Source organism: Suncus etruscus, chromosome 7 (genome assembly GCF_024139225.1).
Source record: "Suncus etruscus isolate mSunEtr1 chromosome 7, mSunEtr1.pri.cur, whole genome shotgun sequence".
Lineage (NCBI taxonomy): Eukaryota > Metazoa > Chordata > Mammalia > Eulipotyphla > Soricidae > Suncus > Suncus etruscus.
In genome coordinates, this window is record NC_064854.1 from 125,885,733 (window position 1) to 125,904,034 (window position 18,302).

The 18,302-nt window shown below is 53.6% G+C and overlaps 1 protein-coding gene across 1 annotated transcript; it reads left to right on the plus strand.

The window, feature by feature from the left end:
* The first annotated feature begins 791 nt into the window (after positions 1–791).
* Positions 792–18,077, plus strand: PRKCD (protein kinase C delta). The gene is made up of 17 exons (XM_049776182.1): positions 792–942; positions 2,078–2,277; positions 4,089–4,149; positions 4,311–4,476; positions 4,576–4,607; positions 5,863–5,948; positions 6,402–6,531; positions 7,863–7,963; positions 8,707–8,821; positions 9,005–9,126; positions 9,437–9,610; positions 9,791–9,882; positions 10,450–10,512; positions 12,000–12,138; positions 12,277–12,465; positions 13,878–14,006; positions 17,666–18,077. Exons 1-17 carry the CDS (start codon positions 828–830, stop codon positions 17,816–17,818), a joined length of 2,067 nt encoding a protein of 688 aa, XP_049632139.1. The 5' UTR covers positions 792–827; the 3' UTR covers positions 17,819–18,077.
* The last annotated feature ends 225 nt before the right edge of the window (positions 18,078–18,302 follow it).

The window sequence follows — 18,302 nt, forward strand, 5'->3', positions numbered from 1 at the left end:
GGGACAGGCAAGTTCGGGGCTGGCCTGTGATTTAAGATGCACATAACTGGCATCACTTTTTTGTTTTGTTTTGGGGCCACACCTGGCTGCGCTCAGGGGTGAATTCTTGCTCTGTGCTCAAAACCCGTTCTTGGCAGGCTCAGGAGATCATTTGGGATGCCGGGGATCGAACCCGGGTTGGTCACTGGTCAGCAGCATGCCAGGCAAACAAACACCCTACCGCTGTGCTATCACTCCAGCCTCTGAAACTGCTTTCTATTGTGGACAGGGAAGAGGGCATGGAAGGGTGGGTGAGTGGCCTGAACCCCCAGAAAGACAGACGGGCCCACTGTGGTGGGGCCTGAACCTGTGGTGTTTAGTGAATAGAAACCCCACTTCAGGGTCTGGCTCTGCCTCAGGGCTTCTTTCTTTGCCAGAAAACCAAGGTCTATGCCTTGCTCTCCTGCTTGTCCACCTGCAAAGTTGGAGCCAAAACAACCTTGAAAACCACTTTCAAGGGGCTTCATGGTTGGGTGTGGCAGGGGGGTCCCGCACGGTCTTCCTTGGCCAGCACTGAATTGCTGTGGGAGGGGGTTCCTGCACGTTCCAGGTGCCTGTCACCGAGGGGACACAGCAGATGGGCTTGAGTGGGATCACAGGGCAGCTCCCCTAGTGTTTGGCTCGGGCCTCTAGCCCTGCAGGCTTGGGAGAAGGTTGAATAGGCCACGCATGCATCTAGACTGAGCCGTGTCCCCCCTCTTAACACAGGTCACTGGGGCCACTGCATTACCACCGAGGGGGGCTGAGTCCCGCCACGCCTCTCCTGTGTGCCCAGCCCCCCGGCAGTCATGGCACCGTTCCTGCGCATCGCCTTCAATTCGTATGAATTGGGGACCCTGCAGCCTGCAGAAGATGCCAGCCCGCCCTTCTGTGCTGTGAAGATGAAGGAAGCGCTCAGCACAGGTAGGCCCGAAGCTGGCCCAGGAGCGCAGGCAGCAACCTCAGGGGCTGGGATCTGGGTCCCTCGGGGACACACCTGGTTTTCCTAGAAATCCTGCTATCCCTGCTACAGGTTTTCTCTTCTCTTTCTCATCTCTATCCCTTGCCCATGCAGCCATGGGTGAAGACAGCACAAATACAATTTTCACATGTTTCTTTTCTTTTCCATTTGTTTTTTGCGCCACACCCTGTGACACTCAGGGGTTACTCCTGGCTCTGCACTCAGAAATTGCTCCTGGCTTGGGGGACCATATGGGATGCCAGGGGATTGAACCCAGGCCTGTCCTGGGTTGCTGCATGAAAGGCAAATGCCCTACCGCTGTGCCATCACTCCGGTCCCTCCTCATGTGTTTTTATGCCAGACCCTGCTGCTCTGGTACCCTGGGCACAGCTGTAGCCCAATACGAGGCAACCCTACCCTCATGGAAGAGAGACCCGGCAGGGAGACCAGAGGAGGCCCCATCTGTCTGGGGTTGGGTGGGCGTCCTTCCTGGAAGAAGCAGTCTGCTTGCACCATATCTTTGTGCTTCTGCCCTCCCCCTCGCCCATCTCTTGGGTCACGGGTGAGCTGCCTTTTCCTCCAGGAAGCCAGCCCTAGCCCTCATCAGATTGAGGCTGGCCACCTGACCGTGGGTGGGTGTAGAACCCCGCTTGCCTCTGGCCTTCTTCAGTCTCCTCACAGCTGCCATTTAACTAACTCAAGTGGGGGCTGTTGGTTTGGTTTGTCACCACAGCCTCCTCCCTGGGCTCTTGGAAAATGAGCTCATCCTCTCATCTTTCTCTCTGCTAGCTCCTTGCCCCCAATACCAGGGCCGGGTGTGTGCAGGAGGAAAGGTGCCCGTGATAAGGGCTGGAGGAAGAGGGTGGCAGGAGCAAAGGCCCTGTGGTGGGTTGTGGTAGGGCCCACTTGAGAGATTGGGCCATTGTTTTTGGAGTAGGTGGTGAGAAGGGGCCGGGAAGACTGCGGTGTGGAGACTCAAGTGAGCCTCAGGCTGCTGGGGAGAGCACTGAGGGGAGAGTCCTGGCCCTGAGGATTGGGGGAAGTCTAGCAGGGAGGCAGAGGCCCTGGCCCAGCCTGACCCACTGTGCCCCCTGGCAGAGCGTGGGAAGACACTGGTGCAGAAGAAGCCCACCATGTACCCCGAGTGGAAGTCGTCCTTCGACGCCCACATCTACGAGGGCCGCGTGATCCAGATCGTGCTGATGCGGGCGGCCGAGGAGCCCATGTCCGAGGTGACGGTGGGCGTGTCGGTGCTGGCAGAGCGCTGCAAGAAGAACAACGGCAAGGCCGAGTTCTGGGTGAGGTTGTGCATGCGAGCTGAGGTCATGCGTGCAGCGTGTGCGTGCAGTGTCTGCATGTTTGCGGTACCCGTGTGCAGTGCCTGTGTGTGCAGCTCCTGGGGGTGGGGGTGCTGACTACGGGGCCCCTCAGCTCTGGTTACAGGAGCTGTTCTGCAGCTGACAACAGCTCAGGTCCAAGTCCCCCCTTGCTCCCAGCTTTTCTTTCTTTCCTTTTTCTTTTTAATTTATTTTATTGAAACTATTATGATCTACAGAGTCCTTCATAGTTGAATTTGAGATATACAATGAGTCAAGGGCCTTCCCACCACCAATGTCAACCTCCCTTCACCCCGGCCCTAGAGTACTTCCTATCCCACCACCCTTTGCCCCACCCTGGCCTGCCAGGGTAACAGGCCCCTTTGAGTTTAGATTGTTCAAGTTTGAGTCCCTTGATTCTATTATTGTTAACTTTGGCTTGTTTATTTATTTAGTTCTGTCCTTATTCCTCGCCAATGCATCCAAGACCATTTGGCCTTTCTTTGATCCTTCTTAATTTTATAGAAAAAATGTGAGAATATGTGGTAAAATAAAGTAACTCATGTCCCAAGGTTCTACAAAAAAGGCCAAAGCCCTATTTTAAAAGATAAGAGATTAAAAAATCCAGTTAAGGGGCGCAAGCGATAGGGCGTCTGCCTTGCCCGTGCTAACCTAGGACAAACCAAGGTTCAATCCCCTGGCATCCCATATGGTCCCCCGAGCCTGCCAGGATCGATTTCAAAGCACATAGTCAGAAGTAACTCCTGAGTGCTGCTGGATGTGACCCAAAAACAAAAAAACAAACAAAAGAAATCCAATTAAAAATGGGTGTGGGTGGCAGAATTTTTTGTTTTTTGGTTTATTTGTTTGTTTGCATAGATACAGCAAAATATGGTGCCTTTCCCTTTCCATTCAGTGATGTCAAGTGTATCTGACTCTAAGGTTATGTTGGCCCCTCTCGGAGACACCTGCTTTCCCCACTTCTCTCTAATCTCCCCACATGCTCAAGGCCCAGACAGGCTTTAAAAGCAGCAGTGAAGTTCTGGGCCGAAGCAGTCGTATAGGGTGTAAGGTGTTTGCCTTGCACACAGCCAACCCTGGTTCAATCCCTGGCTCTGTAGTCAGGAGTAACTCTTCAGCACCACTGGATGTAGCCTAAAAACTAAAAACTAAAAAACCAAACAGACCAGTTAAGTCTTTCAACAAAGGGGTGTGAAGATGGGGGCTCATCCGCACATCCATCTGCCCACTCGGCATCCATGTGCTGGCTGGGTGTCGGCAGCCTGGTGTTCTGGAGGCTCCTGTTGCTAAGCCGATCCACTGACAGAGCTGGGTGAGGGGAGAGGTGACCTAGGACTGCCCTGAGCCCCAGCCCCAGATACATACCTGTCACGCTTGGTTTGCTTCTCTGAGGGACAATCTGTGAGGAGACAGGTGGATTGGAACCCCCAGCCCAGATAGTATAAGGAAGGTGTGGTGTGGTGTGGTGTGGTGTGGTGTGACCTGTGTGGTGGGATTTTGGGTAAGCGGGCAACAGGGGTAGGGGTGGAGAGTTTCCCTTCTGAGGGGCTGGGTGTGAGCGGGAATCTTTCACTTCCCCAAATGTAACAATGCCAGGGTGTGGGGCGGGGCCCAGGGTGGGGCCTTCTCCCCCTGCTCCCCCTGGCCTCCCTAGCTTAGGGCTGGTCATCCTGGGCCTTCGGGCTCTGGGGACCCATCATGGGGGCGGGACCAGCCATGGGGTCGTCCCGCCCCTCAGACCCCTTCTTCTCCACCTGCTCTCACCCCTATAGCTGGACCTGCAACCCCAGGCTAAGGTGTTGATGTCGGTGCAGTATTTCTTGGAAGACATAGGTGAGACACCCCTTTCCCCGAGCTGGGGTGTGGCTTCAGCCCCGAAGCCAGATGGAGAGAGATTGGGGGTCGGGGGGAGTAGCAGTTATTCTAGCCAGGCCTCTCTGGAGGGCCACGATGGTAGGCCGGGACTCACTCACCCTCCCACCATTGAACCCTAGACTGCAGGCAGTCGGTTCGGGGTGAAGACGAGGCCATGTTCCCGTGTACCATGAACCGCCGGGGGGCCATCAAACAAGCCAAAATCCACTACATTAAGAATCATGAGTTCATCGCCACCTTCTTCGGGCAGCCCACCTTCTGTTCCGTGTGCAAGGATTTCGTCTGGTGAGGCCTGGTTGTATCCCATCGGGTTGGGATACTGGGGTGGGGGGCTCCCCGCATGCCGCTCCTCACACTTACCCTCCACTGCTGTTTGCCTTTTAGGGGTCTCAACAAGCAAGGCTACAAGTGTAGGCGTAAGTGTCTCCACCTCCCCGTTTCCATGCTTGTGTGTACCTGCTTCTACATGGGAAGGAAGGCCTGTGTCCTCATGGGCCTGGGGAGGGTCTCAGAGGTCGGGCCGGGTGTGTTCACGTGGCACTTTGCTCTGGGTGCTGCATGCCAGGCAGGCCTGCCACAGCCAGCTCAAACCCAGTCTGCGTCTCTCCTGGTGGCCCTTTGGCCAGTGACGTCATGCCGGGAGCCTGAAATGGCCGTAGCGGTCAGCTAGTGCCATACCTGCAGGCTCTTTGTCAAGAATGGTTGGAGGGAGGGAGGGAGAGAGAGAGAGAGAGAGCGCTAGCTCTCCATGACAGGTGGGCCACAGAGAGAGAGAGAGAGAGAGGGAGAGAGAGAAAGGAGGAAGGAAGGAAAGGAGAGAGAAAGAGAAAGCTAGTGCTCCATGACAGGTGGGAGAGAGACAGAGACAGAGAGAGCACTCCACGACAGGTGGACCACAGTTCCACAGTGTCGTGCATTCAGACCTCCAGGTAGTTTCCCCCATTGTCCCTGTGCCTCGGTTTCCCCATCTATAACAGACAGTACCAGTCTCCACGAGATCACATGGGGTGCCTGGAGAGCTACGGTCCCAGGCGTCAGACGTGCCCATTCTAGAGGCTCTTAATCCAGCACGTTCCCTCCATGGGGTGCCCCGTGTCCCAGGCCCTTGTGCTGGCGTGTCTGTGAATGAGAGAGCTATGGAGCAAGTCGCTGTCTCGAGCAGAGATGAAGGGAAAGGGAGTCCTCCCCACCCCTCTTTTTATTCCTTTTTTCTTCTTTTGGTTTTTGGTTTTGGGGCCACACCTGGTGATACTCAGGGCTTACTCCTGACTATGCACTCAGAAATTGCTCCTGGCTTGGGGGACCATATGGGACGCTGTGGATCGAACCGAGGTCCGTCCTAGGCTAGTGTGAGCAAGGCAGACACCTTACTGCTTGCGCCACCGCTTCGGCCCCACCCCTCTTTTCTGATCCCGGCCCTGGGACTCCGGGAGCCTCCCCTAGTCCCTGTTGCCTTCCACATCAGCCCCCGCAGTTCCTTCCAGGCTCCTCCGGGGAGGGGGGTCCAAGGAGAGGGGGCACCGGGCTCTGCTGAGGTCTCGGGGTGAAGGGTGTGGGCTGTGGGAGAATGGTGGCTTTGTCTGGGTGGCTGCACTGTGCCCGAGAGTGCCAGCTCACAGCCTCTGCCCCTCCCTCCGGGTGTCTCCCCATCCCCCCTCGAACCCCCTCAAGAATGCAACGCTGCCATCCACAAGAAATGCATCGACAAGATCATCGGCCGGTGCACGGGCACGGCCGCCAACAGCCGTGACACACTGGTGAGGCTGGGCCCAGGGGTTCAGGGGGTGGGCGTGGGTCGTCCCACCCTTTCTTCCAGGGTCACCCTTCCTTCCCATTACTATTTTTTGGGGGGAGGTCACACCCGGCAGTACTCAGGGGTTACTCCAGGCTATGCGCTCAGAACTCACTCTGGCAGGTTCCGGGGACCATATGGGATGCTGGGAATCGAACCTGCGTCCGTCCAGGGTTGGCCATGTGCAAAGCGAACGCCCTACTGCTGTGCTATATTGCTCTGGCCTGGTCCCCCTTCCCTCCATTTCTCTCAGTTCTTTCTTCTGTCCCCACTGGGCTTCCTGGACCCGTGGAATTTCCTGGGCTCTGATGGAACCATCTTGGTCCTCTTGCTGTGGTTGGGGTTCGGGGAGACTGGGAGCTGAGGAAGGGTACAGAACGTGCCTGCGACCCCCTCAGCACGTGACCCCTCACCTCAGTTCCAGAAAGAACGTTTCCACATCGACATGCCGCACCGGTTCAAGGTTCACAACTACATGAGCCCCACCTTCTGCGACCACTGCGGCAGCCTCCTCTGGGGGCTGGTGAAGCAGGGGCTCAAGTGTGAAGGTAGGCTTGCCCTGCTGGGGGCCCCCACCTCCACCCCCATCTCCCCGCCTGTGATCTCGGGCATGTAGCCCCGTCTCTGCCTTCTACGTCTAGAATGGGAACACTCGTGGGGTAGGAAGGTATTGCCAGCCACGTGCTTAGCAAGCACCCCAGCCCTAGCTCTAGTTTGTCCTAGTAGAATCAGGTCCCTATCTTCTGCCATGGTAGTTTGTTTGTTTTTATTTTTTTGTTTTGTTTTGTTTTGGTTTGCTTTTTGGGTCACACCCAGCAGCGCTTAGGGGTTCCTCCTAGCTCTCTGCTCAGAAATCGCTCCTGGCAGGCTCCGGGGACCATAGGGAATGCCGGGATTCGAACCACAGTCCTTCTGCATGCAAGGCAAACGCAATACCTCCATGCTATCTCTTCAGCCCCTGTTTGTTCGTTTTTTGTTTTGGGGCCACATCCAGTGGTGTTTAGGGATTCCTCCTGGCTCTGTGCTCAGAAGTCGCTCCTGGCAGGCTCGGGGGACCCTATAAGATGCCAGGAATCAAACTAGGATCTGTCTTGTGCAAGGCAAATGCCCTGCTGCTTTGCTATTGCTCTGGCCCCAGTAGTTGGGTTTTTTCTTTTCCTTTTTCTTTTTTGGTTTTTGGGCCACACCCGGTGACGCTCAGGGGTTACCCCTGGCTATGCGTTCAGAAGTCGCTCCTGGCTTGGGGGACCATATGGGACGCCGGGGGATCGAACCGCGGTCCGTCCAAGGCTAGCGCAGGCAAGGCAGGCACCTTACCTCTTGCGCCACCGCCCGGCCCCTCTTTTTCTTTTTTTTTAGTTTTTGTTTTGGGTCATACCCAGCAGCGCTCAGGGGTTCCTCCTGGCTCTACGCTCAGAAATCGCTCCTGGCAGGCTCGGGGGACCATATGGGATGCCGGGATTTGAATCACCGACCTTCTGCATGCAAGGCAAACGCTTTACCGTCATGCTACCTCTCCGGCCCCCAGTAATTGTTTTTTACTAGTGGAAAGTTTGACAAACAGCTGCAGCCTCAGGGAGCCCTAGCTATAGCACAACAGTGAGGGCATTTGCCTTGCTGACCCAGGTTCGATCTCCGGCATTCCATATCATCCCCGATCCTGCTAGGAGTGATTTTTGAGCGCAAAAAAACAAAACAAAAAATCTTCTGCAGCCTCAGGTCTATTTATCTTAATAACTGGAACACAGAACCACCCCAGCCTCCTTTCTCCTTTCTCTCAGCTGGATCTGGGGTGCTGGGTATAGGGGTCCTTCTTGTGGCTTAGAGGCTGCTGCCGGCTTCTCTGGTGGGGCCCTGACCTCCACCTCCCTCGCCTCAGAATGTTCCATGAACGTGCACCACAAGTGCCAGAAGAAGGTGGCCAACCTCTGCGGCATCAACCAGAAGCTCCTGGCTGAGGCCTTGAACCAAGTCACCCAGGTGGGTGTCCATGTGGGGTGAGAGGGTGGTGGGCTGAGGCAGTCTGGCAGGGCTCTGGCCCGCTCCCAGCCACAATTGGGGCATGTCCAGGACACCCCTCTCCTGGAAGGCTCTACAGACAATGGGTCTGTTTTCATGTGTGCGTGTGCAAATATCTGTTTGTTGGGGTGAGTGTACATGTCTGTAAACACACATTAGTGTGTGTGTTGTACCCAACGCTGGTGAATTCCAGGACTGTCATTGGTGCTGAGGGAGTTTTGGTTTCTTTGTTTTGTTTTGTTTTGGGGCCACGCCAAAATGCTCAGGGGTTACTCCTGGCTCTGCACTCAGAACTTGCTCCTGGCTTGGGGGACTATATGGGATGCCCGGGGATCGAACTGTGGTCAGGCCTGGGTCAGCTGCGTGCAAGACAAATGCCCTACCACTGAGCCACCACTCTGCCCCATTAGGGTGGAGTTTTGGACCCTGGGGTTTTCACCCTTGACTGTGGTGCGTCTGATTTTCTCTTTCTCTCTCTTTTTTTGGTTTTTGGGTCACACCCGGCAGCACTCAGGGGTTACTCCTGACTCCAGGCTCAGAAATCACTCCTGGCAGGCTCGGGAGACCATATGGGATGCTGGGATTGGAACCACAGACCTTCTGTGCATGCAAGGCAAATGCCTTACCTCCATGTTATCTCTCCGGCCCCGTGTCTGATTTTCTGACCCTGACTTTGTCCGTGTCGTTCCCCCCCCCCCCCCCAGAGAGCAAGCACCCGAAAGGAATCAGAACTGTCAGGCCAACAGTCTCCAAATAATGTTGTTGGTGTCTACCAGGCTTTTGAGAAGAAACCAGGAATCTCTGGAGATGACGGCCCAGGTAAAACTAGGTCCATTTCCCCAGGAAAGCCCATACCCCAACTCAAACCTTCACTATGGGGTGAGAGCTCTATTTCAAATGTGGGGAAAAATTTCTTCTGAGGCCCAGGATAGGTTCCAGGGAAGGGGGATGGACTGACACCCCCCATCCCCAAAGAGGAGTCTAAAATACCATCTCTCACAGATTCTGGAGCTTACGATCGGATCTGGGAGTCCTCGGGCCCCCAAAGGGCATCTACTGACATCAAGTGCAGCATTGATAAGTTTATCTTCCACAAGGTCCTGGGCAAAGGCAGCTTTGGGAAGGTGAGAAACTGCCCTAGGAACCTGCGCTCGCTTGGGGTGCCTTCCTGCTTCCTGGTGGCGTGATTGAGGCTGGGCACCCACGGTGGGGGTGCTTATGCTCAGCCTTATTTTTTTTTCTTTTGGTTTTTGGGTCACACCTGGCAGCGCTCAGGGTTTACTCCTGGCTCTATGCTCAGAAATCGCTCCTGGCAGGCTCGGAGGACCCTATGGGATGCTGGGTTTCCAATCACTGTCCTTCTGCATGCAAGGCAAACACCTTACCTCCAGGCTATCTCTCTGGCCCCATGCTCAGCCTTTTCCTCCACGGCAGGTGCTCCTGGCAGAGCTCAAGGACAAAAAGGAGTTCTTCGCGATCAAGGCGCTCAAGAAGGATGTGGTCCTCATCGATGATGACGTGGAGTGCACCATGGTGGAGAAGCGGGTGCTGGCGCTCGCGGGGGAGAACCCCTTCCTCACCCACCTTTTCTGCACTTTCCAGACCAAGGTGCTCAGCTTTCCGCATGCACATGCCCCAATGACCTCTGGGACCGCTGGGCCCTCCTCTGCACTCTTCCCTATTGGGTCATTGATTGTCCCTGCCTCGTGCCCTCTAGGCCCCGGCAGTCCCCCTTTGCTCTTGGGACTCCTTGGCCTGGGCTTAACACCTTCTTCCCCGGACCCCCAGGAGCACCTTTTCTTTGTGATGGAGTTTCTCAATGGTGGTGACCTGATGTACCACATCCAGGACAAAGGCCGCTTCGAGCTGTACCGTGCCACGTATGTGAGGGCCCCATGCTGACACTTTCTGCCCTGTCACCTTGGAAAGCTATTGGGGGGTGGGATTGTCCCAGGTAGGAAGCCAAATACGGGGCGAGCACAACACAGACATGCCAGGGGGCAGAACTGTTTTATCTATTATTTTATTTTATTTTATTTTATTTTATTTTTATTTTTTTATTTTATTTTATTTTGGTTTGGTTTGGTTTGGTTTGGTTTGGTTTGGTTTGGTTTTTGAGCCACACATGGCGGCGTTCAGGGGTTACTCTTGGCTCTGCACTCAAAAGTCTCTCCTGGCAGCTCAGGGAACCATATGGGATTCCGGGACTAGAACCTGGTCCATCCCAGCTTGGCTGCATGCAAGACAAAGGCTGTGCTATCACTCCAGCCCCAGAGCCATCTGATCTAGATGGTTCCTTCCTCCTTTCTTTGGCTGCCAGCCCCGATTGGCCTGAAACAAGACATGCTTGACCAGGCCTGGTGGTTCCATGGCATTATTAGCAGCTTTTTCTCCTCTGATGGGCAGAAATCCCAGGATACCTCACCTCGTCTCTCTCTCTCCTCCAGCTTTTACGGCGCCGAGATCATCTGTGGCCTGCAGTTCCTACACAGCAAAGGGATCATTTACAGGTACTGGGGGAGCACTGAAGAGGGGAAGCACTGGCTCGTCTTGTTCTGAGTGGAGCACTGGCCCTTCCGGGAGCAATCTGTCTCCCTCTGAATCCTCTGAATTAATCTGCCTCTAGTATGATTCAGTAGTGGTTCTGATTGGAGTCATAGTACAGCAGGTAGGGCACAAGCCTTGCTTGTGGCCAGCCCAGGTTCAATCCCCGGTGCCCTATACGGTCCCTCAAGTTCTACCAGGCATGATCTCTGAGCACAGAGCTAGGAGTAAGCCTTGAGCACCATGAGTCGGGTGCCAGGAGAGCAGCCGCTAGCAATGATCAAACCTGAGTTTGTTTTTTTTTTTGTGTAAAGTCTGTGCTCAGCCTTTTGAATCATTTCCTTAGTTTTTGTGCCCTCTTCTCTGGTTTACATGTATCTATTATTAATGTCAGACAGCCACTGACCTAAAAGCAGATATGGTCTCCCTTCTTGCATCAGTCAGATAGATCTGAGCCCAGGGACCCTTCTGCCACTCACCAGCCCCATGGGCCGGAACAGCTGATGTCACCCCTCTCCGCCATACTTTGGGCTTCCAAGGGCAAGATGGGTGTATGTTTTGCATGGAGTAATAGTAGGTGACTTGCAGGAGGCGCCTCTTTCCCCATCTGCTTCCTTTTCCTGTCTCTTGAAGCTTTGAATTGTTAAATGTTTGGGCCACACCTGGTATGCTCAGGGGACTCCTCCTAGCTTACTGCTTTTGGTTTATACCTGTGATTGGGCTACCAATGATTGAATCCAGTTCTTTTTTTGTTTTGTTTTGTTTTGTTTTTGGATCACACCCAGTAGGGCCCAGGGGCTACTCTTGGCTCTATGCTCAGAAATCGCCCCCAGTAGGCTCGTGGGACCATATGGGATGTTGGGATTCGAACCACTGTCCTTCTGCTTGCAAGGCAAATGCCTTACCTCCGTGCTATTTCACCAGCCCCAATCCTTTGAATCCTTTTATTCTTTTTTTTTGTTTGTTATATCAGTCCACACCCGTTAGATGCTCAGGGGTTACTCCTGGCTAAGCGCTCAGAAATTGCCCCTGGCTTGGGGGGACCATATGGGTTGCCAGGGGATTGAACCGCAGTCCTTTCTTGGCTAGCACTTGCAAGGCAGAGACCTTACCTCTAGCATCACCTCGCTGGCCCTTATTCTTTTTTTTTTTTTTTTTTTTAGTATATTTTATACCCGGCAGTGCTCAGGGACAACTCCTGGCTTTATGCTCAGAAATTGCTCCTGGCAGGCTCGGGAACCACATGGGATGCTGGGAAAAGAATCCGGGTCTGTCCTGGGTCAGCCACATGCAAGGCAAACACCCTACCACTGTGCTATCACTTTGGCCACAATCCTTTGAATTCTTTTCCCGGCCCGAGAAACCTAGTCTTCCAGGGTGCAAAACAGAGACATGGAGAGCGTGGGCAGTGCTGGGGTCCCCAACGACTTTCTCTTCCATTCCCTCCCCTCAGGGACCTCAAGCTGGACAATGTGATGCTGAATAGCGCAGGCCACATCAAGATTGCTGACTTCGGGATGTGCAAAGAGAACATGTTTGGGGACAAGTTGGCCAGCACCTTCTGCGGCACCCCTGACTACATCGCCCCTGAGGTGAGCAGGCTTCTCCCAGCCATCAGACATGCCGCTGGCCACCTCCAAACTGGAATCAGGAGGATGAGCCTGACCGGGATGCTTGCTGAGGGTTTTTCTCAGTACCAAGCCTGATGGCGCCCCCTTCTCCTACCCCAGATCCTGCAGGGCCTCAAGTACTCCTTCTCCGTGGACTGGTGGTCCTTCGGGGTCCTTCTCTACGAGATGCTCATTGGCCAGTCCCCCTTCCACGGCGATGACGAGGACGAGCTCTTCGAGTCCATCCGGGTAGACACGCCGTATTTTCCCCGCTGGATCACCAAGGAATCCAAGGACATCCTGGAGAAGGTGGGAGGCCCTAGGTTGACTGGCTACAACTGGATTTGGGGAAATGTGGGTATTGGGACCCCACCCTACACCCCCCTCCAGCACTGCAGCCTCCCCATGCTCCCATCCTAATATCTGGTGATGGGGAGACTATTTTTGTTTTGTTTGGTTTTGGTTTTGGTGTTTGGGTCACACTCGACGGCACTCAGGGTTTACTCCTGGCTCTATGCTCAGAAATCGCTCCTGGCTGGCTCGGGGGACCATATGGGATGCCGGGATTCAAACCACTGCCCTTCTGCATGCAAGGCAAATGCCCTACCTCCATGCTATCTCTTTGGCTCCATATTTTAGATATTTTTCTTTAGATTATTGCTGTTTGCAAAGTATAGATACAGATGTCCAGTCATAGAGATAAAACAGAATTGACGGGGCCGGCGAGGTGGTGCTAGAGGTAAGGTGTCTCTGCCTTGCAAGCACTAGCTGAGGAAAGATCGTGACCTCGGTTCGATCCCCGTCGTCCCATATGGTCCCCCCAAACCAGGGGAAATTTCTGAGCGTTTAGCCAGGAGTAACCCCTGAGCATCAAAAGGGTGTGGCCCGAAAAAAAACAACCCAGACAGGATTGAAAGAAATGAGCAGTTGTGAAGTACTTTGAGAACAGCTGAAGGATATAATAATAAAAATAATCTTTATTATTATTTTTTGGGGGGGTCACACCTGGCAGCACTCAGAGGTTCCTCCTGGCAGGCTCGGGGGATCATAGGGGATGCCAGGATTCGAACCGCTGGCCTTCAGCATGCAAGGCAAAAACGCCTTACCTCCATACTATATCTCCGGCCCCAGATGGGGAGACTTTTTATACAGTTTGTTCCAGGAGCTCTTTCTTCCCTGACTACCTTGCCCAGAATCAGCCCAACCTGCTGTTTCTAAACTTAGGTCAATGGGGCCTGAGTGATAGTCCAGCAGTAGGGCATTTGCCTTGCATGTGGCTGATCCGGACGGACCCAAGTTTGATTCCCGGGATCTCCTATGGTCCCCTGAGCCAGCTAGGGATGATTTCTGAGTACAGAGCCAGAAGTAGTAACTCCTGAGCACCATCCTGTGTGGCCTCAAACCAAAAATAAAATAAACTTGGGGTTAAAAGACGGAGACCTAAGGCCAAACTCCCAAGTCCTGCTCCCAAGCTGCAAAAAGTGGAGGTGCCAAGGAGGCAGCTCCACAGAATAGTGGGGTTGGAAGCCTGGAGTGCATTGCCGGGATCTGACCAAGCTGATCCTTGGTGAAAGCTGCCACCACCATCTTTACACCCCCGGGCCCAGTGGAAGATTTCCTCCCACTGGCTTGAGGTCTGGGGCCCAGGAAGTGCCCTGGGCTACTGAGGTTGCCATTCTCCATGGCCCTTGGGTGCTAATTGGGCCCTTTCTGGCTTGCAGCTGCTTGAAAGGGACCCGAGCAAGAGGCTGGGAGTGACTGGGATAATCAGGACGCACCCCTTCTTCAAGACCATCAACTGGACTCTGCTGGAGAAGCGTGAGCTGGAGCCGCCTTTCAAGCCCAAAGTGGTAAGTTATCCTGTATAAAATAAAAATATAAAAATGAAACATCCACGTGTGGGGTGAGGCCTCCCAGGTACCATGTTTCTAACCCTTCAGGTGGCCAGGTCTAATGAAGCAGGATAGTGCAGAGAAATAATACACCAAGCAATCAGAAAAGATAGGCATTGGAGTTGGGACTGGACAGATAGCACAGTAGTAGGATGTTTGCTTTGCATTCGGCTGACCCACGACGGACCTCGGTTCAATCCCCGGTGTCCCATATGGGCCCCCAAGCCAGGAACGATTTCTGAACACATAGCCAGGAGTAACCCCTGAGCGTCACCCGGTGTGGCCCAAAAACAAAAAGAAAAAAAAATATATTCATTGGACTCAGCTCGCTTTATTCCTATGGCTTTCCTCTGCCATGTGCTTTTTCTCTCTCATGTGCTCATTCTCTAGCTCCAAAGCCAAAATCTTTCTTGGTGGGGGAAGGCCCTGAAATCCTGGTGGGCTTTTACATACCAAAAGAAGTTAGGGAAACAGGAAGTTGGGGAAAAGCTTACAGTCCTGCACTGGGTCACATCTCTGCCTCCCTGTTGGGCCTCCACTCCTGCCCTTCCACATAATGGCCTCAGCCTCTACTCATCTTCATTGCCTTGCTTGCAGACAGCCCTAGTTCCCCCTCTGTGCAGGGGACTGTGTTTTGGGAATATGACTGCAGAGCTCCCTCCCTCCCATTTCATCTGTTTTCCACTAACATGGGACCTGCTGAGCCCTTGGAGGTATAAAACACTAGGCTGGGCTCTGCGGCCAAGTCAGGGACCCAGCCCAGAGTTGGAGGAGCCCTACCTCACTGGAGAGAGCAGGAACTTGAGATTCGAGGAATGTCACCTGGCCAGGCCTCTTGGTGGCATCGTATGGGCCTGTGCACAGGTACCCCCCTGATACAGGGAACAGGTGGGCCTGAGAAGTGGACACAGGCAGGGCTGGGAAGAGGAAGTGTCATAGGCAGAGGAGGGGGAGTTTACATAGAGGCCCTGGTGGGGGAACTCCTATGGTCATTGTGCGTAAAGTTCATGTGTTCTTGTGGCACATTCTGGTCTCCTTTGTTTCCTCCTTTGAGGATTCTCTTTGACCCCCTATCATTTGGGAAGGAGAATCAGATGCCCCTGGGCGTGGCGCTCACCTGCTCTGTCCTGCTTTTGGTCAAAAGAGAACAGACGGGCTGGAGAGACAGCACACGGCGTTTGCCTTGCAAGCAGCCGATCCAGGACCAAAGGTGGTTGGTTCGAATCCCGGTGTCCCATATATATGGTCCCCCGTGCCTGCCAGGAGCTATTTCTGAGCAGACAGCCAGAAGTAACCCCTGAGCACTGCCGAGTGTGGCCCAAAAACCAAAAAAAAAAAAAGAGAGAGAGAGAGAGAGAGAGAGAGAGACCAGACATCTTTCTCAGCACCCAAGTGGCCAGCAGTCCTGCCTGGGACATGGCCGAACTCATGGTGGGAAAGCATGAGTGGACATTCCAGGAAACAGGTCTCAAATTGCTCCACCTCTGCAAAGAAGTCAGAAATCTGTTTTGTTTTTTTTTTGGGGGGGGGTTTGGTTTTTGGGTCACACCTGGATACGCTCAGGGGTTACTCCTTGCTCTACACTCAGAAATCGCTCCTGGCAGGCTCGGGGGACCATATGGGATGCCGGGATTCGAACCACCGTCCTTCAGCGTCTAAGGCAAAAGGCAAATGCCCTACCGCTTCACTATCTCTCTAGCCCCAGAAATCTGTATTTTTGTGTCAATTTTAAAATGTAGGCTAAGGGACCAGAGAAATAGCACCATGGTAGGGCTTTTGCCTTGCACACATGGCCAACCCAGGACGGATGTTGGTTCGATTCCCAGCATCCCATTTGATCCCCCGAGCCTGCCAGGGACGATTTCTGAGGGCAGAGCCAGGAGTAACCTGAGTGCTGCTCGGTGTAACCCAAAAACCAAAATAAAATAAAATGTAGGTTGAGGGCTGGAACAATAGTACAGTGAATACTTACTTACCTTGCATATAGCTGACTAGGGTTCTATTTCTGGCATTATATATGGTCCCCTGAATCCACCAGAAGCAGTTTCTGAATGCAAAGCCAGAAGTAATCCCAGAGCACCACAGATGTGGCCAAAAATCCATGACTGACATATATACATACATACATGAAAAGCCAGTGATCAACAAGATGAGCCTGTTTACCTGACATAGAGGTCTCAATTAAATTTATTTCTTTGCATTGGGGACCACACCCAATGGTTCCGGGGCCTACTCCTGTCTTGGGGAACCATACAGTCTGGGGGCTCAAACCTGTGGCTGCTTGCCTGCATGCACTCCAGCCTTTTGAGCCATCTCATACTGTTCTCGGAAGCAGAGTCAGTCAACCCACTCTCTCCAGGAACAGTCCAATAGAAAATTGTGAGCCAGACAGTCCCCAAATGACCCGAGGTATGATGTCATGTCGGCAGGTGGGTGTGGTTGGGCACAGCCACTCCATGGCAGACTCTGGTATCTTGAATCGCATCCAGTTCTTATTGCATCTGAGCCTTTTTGTGAATTGCTTTTTGAGTGTGAGTGTTGGGGGCGCCAGCACTGGCTTCTGGCTCTGGAGTTCCATGTCTGTTGGGAATGCTTCCTTCCCTTCCCTTCCCTTCCCTTCCCTTCCCTCCCCTTCCCTCCCCTTCCCTTCCCTTCCCTCCCCTTCCCTCCCCTCCCTTCCCTTCCCTTCCCTTCCCTTCCCTTCCCTCCCCTTCCCCTTCCCTTCCCTCCCCTCCCTCCCCTCCCCTCCCCTCCCCTCACCCTCCCCTCCCCTCCCCTCCCCCTCCCCTCCCCCTTCCCTTCCCTTCCCTTTTTCCTTTCCTTCCTTTCTCTCTTTTTTTTTTTTTTGGGCCACACCCAGTAACGCTCAAGGGTTACTCCTGGCTATGCGCTCAGAAGTTGCTCCTGGCTTGGGGGGCCATATGGGACGCCGGGGGATCGAACCTCGGTCCATCCAAGGCTAACGCAGGCAAGGCAGGCACCTTACCTCTAGCGCCACCACCCGGCCCGTTCTCTCTTTCTTTCTTTCTCTCTTTCTTTCTCTCTCTTTCTTTCTCTCTTTCTCTCTCTCTTTCTTTCTTTCTTTCTTTCTATCTTTCTTTCTTCTTTCTCTCTTTCTCTCTCTTTCTTTCTTTCTTTCTCTCTTTCTTTCTCTCTTTCTCTTTTTCTTCCTCCCTCCCTCCCTCCCTCCCTCCCTCCCTCCCTGCCTGCCTGCCTGCCTTCCTTCCTTCCTTCCTTCCTTCCTTCCTTCCTTCCTTCCTTCCTTCCTTCCTTCCTTCCTTCCTTCCTTCTCCTTCCTACTCCTTCCTTCCTCTTTCTTTTTTTCTCACACCTGGCAATGCTCAAGGATTACTCCTGACTCTGCGTTCAGAACTCACTCATGGCAGGATTGGGGGACCATATGGGATGCCAGGAATCGAACCAGGATCCGTCTGGGTTTGTCCATATGCAAGGTAGACACCCTACCTCTATGCTTTTGCTCCGGCCCTGGAGTGCTCCCTTTCTACTCTCCAGGAGGTCTGCTGTGGCTTGGACCTGAGCTGGGGGCCTGGGCTGGAACCATAGACCTGGGGGGCCCTGGTCAGAAAGGTCCTCACTGTGCCCCCCCCTCCTTGCAGAAATCCCCAGGGGACTACAGCAACTTTGACCAGGAGTTCCTGGGCGAGAAGCCGCGTCTCTCCTACAGCGACAAGAACCTCATTGACTCCATGGACCAGTCCGCCTTCGCTGGCTTCTCCTTCGTGAACCCCAAGTTTGAGAAGCTTTTGTGATCATGTCGTTTCAGACGTAACCCCCACCCCCAAACATGCCCCAGCCAGGCAGCCTGGGGTCAGCTAGCATGGCCTGTCCACCCAGCCCCGGACAGAAGCTGGGTACCCCTGAGGCACCAGCCTGTCCCCCTCCCTGCCCTCCACATCAGCCACCATGTGACTTGTGATTTTTGCTGCCGTCTCTTCTGTCACCTCCAGGGGACCCCGGGCTCCTCAGCCGGCTGTGCTTTTGACGGTACTTCCTCTGTGAACTGTGTGAATCTGCCTTTCCTCTGCCTGAAGAGGGAAATTGTAAATCCTGTGTTTCATTACTTGAATGTAGGTTATCTATTGAAAAAATATATATATGTGCATAAATGCATGTATATATATATACACAATAGGCTGTAAATATCGCTCAGTAGAGAGAAAACAATAATGGGAACTAGTGGTGTGTTTATCTTTTTTAAAAAGTATATGTATGAAAAATATATGTATAGGGACA

Coding starts and splice junctions, on each gene's coding strand:
- PRKCD (XM_049776182.1), top strand. CDS start 828: ATGGCACCGTTCCTGCGCATCGCCTTCAATTCGTATGAATTGGGGACC. Junction 5,949..6,401: donor CCAACAGCCGTGACACACTG/GTGAGGCTGGGC, acceptor CCCTCACCTCAG/TTCCAGAAAGAACGTTTCCA. Junction 12,139..12,276: donor CTGACTACATCGCCCCTGAG/GTGAGCAGGCTT, acceptor CTCCTACCCCAG/ATCCTGCAGGGCCTCAAGTA.